This window comes from Lepisosteus oculatus, chromosome 23 (genome assembly GCF_040954835.1).
Source record: "Lepisosteus oculatus isolate fLepOcu1 chromosome 23, fLepOcu1.hap2, whole genome shotgun sequence".
Classification (NCBI taxonomy): Eukaryota; Metazoa; Chordata; class Actinopteri; order Semionotiformes; family Lepisosteidae; genus Lepisosteus; species Lepisosteus oculatus.
In genome coordinates this window covers 963,545-971,531 of record NC_090718.1, presented here as the reverse complement: position 1 = coordinate 971,531, position 7,987 = coordinate 963,545, and the positions used below count along the sequence as shown (strand labels likewise).

Genomic DNA, 7,987 nt, shown 5'->3' with positions numbered 1-7,987 from the left:
TACAGCACAGAGACACTGACTGACTGACTGGACACTACAGCACAGTGACACTGCAGTGAGCAACACAGAGGTCTGCTGTTGTCCCTTGACTCGTCCCTCTGTGCTTCACAGTCCAGACCCTCAGTCCAGACCTTCAGTCCCACAGTCCAGACCCTCAGTTCAGACCTTCAGTCCCTCAGTCCAGACCCACAGTCCAGACCCTCAGTCCCACAGTCCAGACCCTCAGACCCTCAGTCCCTCAGTCCAGACCCTCAGTCCAGACCCTCAGTCCCACAGTCCAGACCCTCAGTTCAGACCTTCAGTCCCTCAGTCCAGACCCTCAGTTCAGACCCTCAGTCCCACAGTCCAGACCCTCAGTCCAGCCAGACCCTCAGTTCAGACCCTCAGTCCCACAGTCCAGACCCTCAGTCCCTCAGCCCAGACCCTCAGTCCCACAGTCCAGACCCTCAGCCCAGACCCTCAGTCCCACAGTCCAGACCCTCAGCCCAGACCCTCAGTCCAGACCCTCAGTCCCTCAGCCCAGACCCTCAGTTCAGACCCTCAGTCCAGACCCACAGTCCCACAGTCCAGCCCCACAGTCCAGCCCCTCAGTCCCTCAGCCCAGACCCTCAGTCCCTCAATCCAGACCCTCAGTCTAGACCCTCAGTCCAGACCCTCAGTCCCACAGTCCAGACCCTCAGTCCCTCAGCCCAGACCCTCAGTCCAGACCCTCAGTCCCACAGTCCAGACCCTCAGTCCAGACCCTCAGTCCCTCAGTCCAGACCCTCAGTCTAGACCCTCAGTCCAGACCCTCAGTCCCACAGTCCAGACCCTCAGTCCAGACCCTCAGTCCCTCAGCCCAGACCCTCAGTCCCACAGTCCAGACCCTCAGTCCAGACCCTCAGTCCAGATCCTCAGTCCCTCAGTCCAGACCCTCAGTCCAGACCCTCAGTCCCACAGTCCAGACCCACAGTCCAGACCCTCAGTCCCACAGTCCAGACCCACAGTCCAGACCCACAGTCCAGACCCTCAGTCCCACAGTCCAGACCCACAGTCCAGACCCACAGTCCAGACCCTCAGTCCCTCAGTCCAGACCCTCAGACCCTCAGTCCAGACCCTCAGTCCAGACCCTCAGTCCCACAGTCCAGACCCTCAGTCCAGACCCTCAGACCCTCAGTCCCTCAGTCCAGACCCTCAGTCCAGACCCTCAGTCCAGACCCTCAGTCCCTCAGTCCAGACCCTCAGTCTAGACCCTCAGTCTAGACCCTCAGTCCAGACCCTCAGTCCCACAGTCCAGACCCTCAGTCCAGACCCTCAGTCCCTCAGCCCAGACCCTCAGTCCAGACCCTCAGTCCCACAGTCCCTCAGTCCAGACCCTCAGTCCCACAGTCCAGTCCCACAGTCCAGACCCACAGTCCAGACCCACAGTCCCTCAGTCCAGACCCTCAGACCCTCAGTCCCTCAGCCCAGACCCTCAGTCCAGACCCTCAGTCCCACAGTCCAGACCCTCAGTCCAGACCCTCAGTCCCTCAGCCCAGACCCTCAGTCCAGACCCTCAGTCCCACAGTCCAGACCCTCAGTCCAGACCCACAGTCCAGACCCACAGTCCCTCAGTCCAGACCCTCAGTCCAGACCCTCAGTCCAGACCCTCAGTCCAGACCCACAGTCCCTCAGTCCAGACCCACAGTCCAGACCCACAGTCCAGACCCTCAGTCCCTCAGCCCAGACCCTCAGTCCCACAGTCCAGACCCTCAGTCCAGACTCTCAGTCCAGACCCTCAGTCCCTCAGCCCAGACCCTCAGTCCCTCAGCCCAGACCCTCAGCCCCGAAAGCTGGGGGGTCTGTGCAGGATGGAGAAGCAGGGGGAGAGGAGGAGGCTCTTGTTGTAAAAGAGGAGATGAGAGAGAGACTCACTCAGGATGTTGGCCGTGTTCTCTGTAGTGATTTCAATCTCAGGCTCTGTGAAGTAGTCTGAGGCCACACACCTGCCTTTCTCTGTACCTGAGAGAGGGAGGACACACACACCTGGTCACACACGGCCACTACTGTTACCTACACACACACCTGCCTTTCTCTGTACCTGAGAGAGGGAGGACACACACCCCTGGTCACACACGGCCACTACTGTTACCTACACACACACCTGCCTTTCTCTGTACCTGAGAGAGGGAGGACACACACCCCTGGTCACACACGGCCACTACTGTTACCTACACACACACCTGCCTTTCTCTGTACCTGAGAGAGGGAGGACACACACCTGGTCACACACGGCCACTACTGTTACCTACACACACCCCTGGTCTAGGGATAGGGTTATACACACACACTCATGAACTAGGATTAGGGATATACACACACCACTGGTCTAGGGATAGGGTTTCACACACACAATCATGAACTAGGATTAGGGATATACACACACCGCTGGTCTAGGGTTAGGGTTACACACACACAGTCATGAACTAGGATTAGGGATAAACACACACCACTGGTCTAGGGATAGGGTTACACACACACTCATGAACTAGGATTAGGGATACACATACACCCCTGGTCTAGGGATAGGGTTACACACACACACTCATGAACTAGGATGAGGGATATACACACACACACCCCTGGTCTAGGGATAGGGTTATACACACACACTAATGCACTAGGATTAGGGATATACACACACCACTGGTCTAGGGTTAGGGTAACACACACACACAATCATGAACTAGGATTAGGGATATACACACCCCTGGTCTAGGGATAGGGTTATATACACAGAGACACAGGCTGACCTGCAATGAAACACACCCTCCACAGCCCAGCGTGCAGAGCCATCTTCACCTCAGTGGTCTGGTTCTGCTGCAGGACGATGCCCTCCTCCATCAGGAGCCAGTAATCAGTGGACACTGCCACCCCCACCAGGAGCAGCCCACTCGCCCCAAACACGGACGAGAGCAGGGTGAGAGCACGACTGCTGCAGGAACTCATCTACAGTGAGAGAGGGGCATCACACACTGAGACACACAGAGCACAGCGCTGAGACACACAGAGAACAGCGCTGAGACACACACCGAGCCCAGCGCCGTGACACACACAGAGCCCAGCGCTGAGACACACAGAGTACAGCGCTGAGACACACACAGAGCACAGCGCTGAGACACGCACAGAGCACAGCGCTGAGACACGCACAGAGCACAGCGCCGAGACACGCACAGAGCACAGCGCTGAGACACACACAGAGCACAGCGCTGACATTCACACAGAGTACAGCGCCGACACACACACAGAGCCCAGCGCTGAGACACACAGAGTACAGCGCTGAGACACACACAGAGCACAGCGCCGACACACACACAGAGTACAGCACTGAGACACGCACAGAGCACAGCGCTGACATTCACACAGAGTACAGCGCCGACACACACACAGAGCCCAGCGCTGAGACACACAGAGTACAGCGCTGAGACACACACAGAGCACAGCGCTGAGACACGCACAGAGCACAGCGCCGACACACACACACACAGAGTACCACACTGAGACAGGCACAGAGCACAGCGCTGACACACACACAGAGCCCAGCGCCGACACACACAGAGTACAGCGCTGAGACACACAGAGCCCAGCGCCGACACACACAGAGCACAGAGCACAGCGCCGAGACACACACAGAGCACAGCGCTGACATACACACAGAGCACAGCGCCGACACACACACAGAGCCCAGCGCTGAGACACACACAGAGCCCAGCGGAGACACACTGAGCACAACGCCGAGACACGCACAGAGTACAGCACTGAGACACGCACAGAGCACAACGCCGAGACACACACAGAGCCCAGTGCTGACACACACACAGAGCACAGCGCTGTCACACACACAGAGCACAGCGCCAAGACACACACAGAGCACAGCACTGAGACACGCACAGAGCACAACGCCGAGACACACACAGAGCACAACGCCGAGACACACACAGAGCACAGCGCCGACACACACACACAGAGTACAGCACTGAGACACGCACAGAGCACAACGCCGACACACACACAGAGCACAGCGCTGACACACACAGCCCAGTGCTGACACACACACAGAGCACAGCGCTGTCACGCACAGAGCACAGCACTGAGACACGCATAGAGCACAGCGCTGTCACACACTGAAGGGAGAGTGAGGAGAGAGTCAGGACACACAGAGAGAGACAGGACACAGAGACAGACAGGATGAAGAGAGAGACATGACACAGACAGGCACAGCTTTCAGGGTGAAATACAAGTTGAGGCGTTAAACTTCCGTCAACACGAGGAGTCAGAGACGGACGGAGCCTGCAGCCGTAATGCGGAGAGCCCGCCCGGCGGACACGCGCGCTGCGGGCCGGAGCAGCCCAGTTTCGGGAGAGAGAGAGGGAGGGAGGACGCCGCAATGGGGATAAGTTACACAAAGACCTTGGCCCAGTCACGCAGCCCCCCGCACGGCGCAGTCTCACGAACGCGCACAGCTCGCCGGTGCCCGCGCAGCGCCTCGCCGAGCCGGTCCAGCCGCAGAGAGCGGAGAGGGCGCCGCGCTGCAGCACTCCCGCACGGACAGACACGCAGTCTCCCCGATACACACACACACACACACGCACACCGGCGCTAATAACGCCAAGAACACGAACGACACATTCCGGCGCTGACGGGGAAGATGGTGGGGATGGTGAGGATGATGAAGATGACGGGGAGGCTGGCCTGCCCCTGCGCTGGACCCACCTTCAAGCCGCCCGGACGGCTCTCGGCCAGCTGTCCTGAGCTCTCCTTCTCCGGTTCGGCTGGTTTGCGGTTGTTAGCTGCTCCCCTGCCTCCCTCTCTCTCTCTCTCCCCCCCCGACTGTATCTCTCTCTCTCTCCTCTCTCTCTCTCTCCTCTCTCTCTCTCCCCCTCTGGATCTCTCTCTCTCTCTGTATCAAATTCAAATTCAGATTCAAACTCCGAGAGCTTTATTGGCAGGATCGGTCCCTCACAGCTGCCGGAGCGGCTCCCGTCAGTGCAGCCGATGTGCGCGGACGCGTCACGGACATGTCCACACCGCTCGCGGAGCGTCCCTGCGAGGCAGGCAGGCAGGCAGGCTCGCTGCTCCTCTCTCTCCCTCCGCGCCGCCACTGCGGCGAACCGGCGCGGGACGCGAGACCGGCCCCCCCCAAACCGGACAAGGTGCCCCCGGCTCCCCCGGGGCTGGTCTGTTCCCCTGTGACCCCCTGACAGCCCCTGCCCTGCGCTTCACAAACCTCCTCTCCGTGCGCGACCTCTAACCTGTACAGGGGTCCAACGGCTTGTTCCCCACTCCCGCCGCCCTCTGTGTACAGCAGTGCCTCCGATGTCCGATGCCCGGTGTGCCCAGCACCAGCCCGAAGCCTGAGCTCATGCGGAGCTGGACGGGTGTGAGGCTGGAGCAGCCCAGGGGTGCACCCAGAGGGGCAGTATCGATGCTCTTTGCCCTCCTACCATGTGGTAAAAGGCACCGCAGTGTACGGGCCACTCCAGCAGGCTCCTCAACACCCTGCTACCTGCTGCACCTAAATCTGGAAACCCAGCTTTCTAGCCTAATGTCAGGCACCCTGTCTGATGTATTCTTTGCACAGTCCTGTAAAGTAAATTGCACTCTGCACATTGCAGTTTATGTACCCTGTACCCTGTCAGAAATGTCGGTGTCTACACTGTCTATAGTGTTGTCCTGTCAGTGTCTCGTCTGTATTCGCACTGTAGACCTGGAGAACGATATCTCGCTCCTCTGTATACTTGTATATGGCTGGACTGACAAATAAACTTGAACTTGAAATTGAACTGTAATATCAGGTGTGTGAGAGAGACACTGTGTGGCGCTGTGTGATATCTAGAGGGAGACACTGTGTGGCGCTGTGTGATATCTAGAGAGAGACACACTGTGTGGCGCTGTGTGATATCTAGAGAGAGAGACACTGTGTGGCGCTGTGTGATATCTAGAGAGAGACACTGTGTGGCGCTGTGTGATATCTAGAGAGAGACACTGTGTGGCGCTGTGTGATATCTAGAGAGAGAGACACTGTGTGGCGCTGTGTGATATCTAGAGGGAGACACTGTGTGGCGCTGTGTGATATCTAGAGAGAGACACACTGTGTGGCGCTGTGTGATATCTAGAGAGAGAGACACTGTGTGGCGCTGTGTGATATCTAGAGAGAGACACTGTGCCACTGTGTGATATCTAGAGAGAGACTAGCGAGAGATATCTAGCGAGACACTGTGTGGCGCTGTGTGATATCTAGAGAGAGAGACACTGTGTGGAGCTGTGTGATATCTAGAGAGAGACACTGTGCTGCTGTGTGATATCTAGAGAGAGACACTGTGGCGCTGTGTGATATCTAGAGAGAGAGACACTGTGTGGCGCTGTGTGATATCTAGAGAGAGTCACTGTGTGATGCTGTGTGATATCTAGAGAGAGAGAGACTGTGTGATGCTGTGTGATATCTAGAGAGAGACACACTGTGTGGCGCTGTGTGATATCTAGAGAGAGACACTGTGCCGCTGTGTGATATCTAGAGAGAGAGACACTGTGTGGCACTGTGTGATATCTAGAGAGAAACACTGTGTGGCGCTGTGTGATATCTAGAGAGAGACACTGTGCCGCTGTGTGATATCTAGAGAGAGACACTGTGTGGCGCTGTGTGATATCTAGAGAGAGACACTGTGCCGCTGTGTGATATCTAGAGGGAGACACTGTGGCGCTGTGTGATATCTAGAGAGAGAGACTGTGTGATGCTATGTGATATCTAGAGAGAGAGACTGTGTGATGCTATGTGATATCTAGAGAGAGAGACACTGTGTGGCGCTGTGTGATATCTAGAGAGAGAGAGACACTGTGTGGCACTGTGTGATATCTAGAGAGAGACACTGTGTGGCGCTATGTGATTCTAGAGAAAGCCAGCTGGTCCTGAGGCTCACCGACCTGAGCCACACCAACACCAACCAGCCTCAGGACAGCACTGCTAGAGCACCACAACTCAGACTCAACCATATCACAGCACAGATCAAACAGCAATATCTCACACACTGGGACACACACACAAACACAACATAAACTGGAATGCTACAGAACCCTAAACAGACAATACACACTAGCTGAATATTTGACCAAAATAAAAAATAACAAACAGAAACAGACCCTGACGAAGTACAGGCTCAGTGACCACAGCCTGGCCATAGAAACTGGGCGACACAGGCAGACCTGGCTGCCCAGAGAGGACAGGCTGTGCTCCCACTGCCAGCGGGGAGAAATAGAGACAGAGGTGCACTTCCTACTGCACTGTGACAGATACTCTGGGATTAGAGAAACATTCTTCCCGAAATTCAGAAATCTAATCCCAGAGTTCCCACACCTGCCAGAGTCACAACGGGTCCCAATCCTACTGGGAGAGGGAGGAGGGAACTCAGTTGATCTGGCAGCCCAGTATGTGATCTCCTGTCACAGCCTGAGGAACAGTGAGTCTGTCTCCCAATAATGCTCCAGCCACCTACAGTATATGTCAATATTTTATAATATGTCTTTGTTGTAAATGTCTGTAGATTTTATTTTACTTCTATTTTTTGTTTTGTTCCATGTTAATTTTATTATTTTTATTTGCTTTGGCAACACTGATTGTACCCATCGGTCATGCTAATAAAGCACCTTGAATTGAATTGAATTGAATTGAATTGAGAGACACTGTGCCACTGTGTGATATCTAGAGAGAGACACTGTGTGGCACTGTGTGATATCTAGAGAGAGACACTGTGTGGCGCTGTGTGATATCTAGAGAGAGACACTGTGTGGCGCTGTGTGATATCTAGAGAGAGACACTGGCGCTGTGTGATATCTAGAGAGAGACACTGTGTGGTGCTGTGTGATATCTAGAGAGAGACACTGTGTGACCCTGTGCGATATCTAGAGAGAGAGATACTGTGTGGCGCTGTGTGATATCTAGAGAGAGAGAGACACTGCGTGGCGCTGTGTGATA

At 55.7% G+C, this 7,987-nt stretch overlaps 2 protein-coding genes across 4 annotated transcripts in view; one reads left to right on the top strand and one right to left on the bottom strand.

The window, feature by feature from the left end:
* The window catches only part of cacng7b (calcium channel, voltage-dependent, gamma subunit 7b), a 10,441-nt gene extending 5,257 nt beyond the window's left edge, over positions 1–5,184 (bottom strand). Inside the window, exons 1-3 of one of the 2 annotated variants that reach the window (XM_069182848.1) lie at positions 4,732–5,184; positions 2,772–2,967; positions 1,894–1,980 (exon numbers count right to left, since the gene is read on the bottom strand). In XM_069182848.1, coding sequence (XP_069038949.1) covers positions 1,894–1,980; positions 2,772–2,967 — 283 coding nt within the window. In that variant the 5' untranslated portion in view covers positions 4,732–5,184. Of the gene's footprint in view, positions 1–1,893; positions 1,981–2,771; positions 2,968–4,428; positions 4,690–4,731 lie in introns of those variants that run through there. The other variant, XM_069182849.1, reaches the window with a different exon arrangement.
* The window catches only part of LOC138224561 (uncharacterized), a 277,799-nt gene that overhangs the window by 69,848 nt on the left and 199,964 nt on the right, over positions 1–7,987 (top strand). The window lies entirely within an intron of this gene.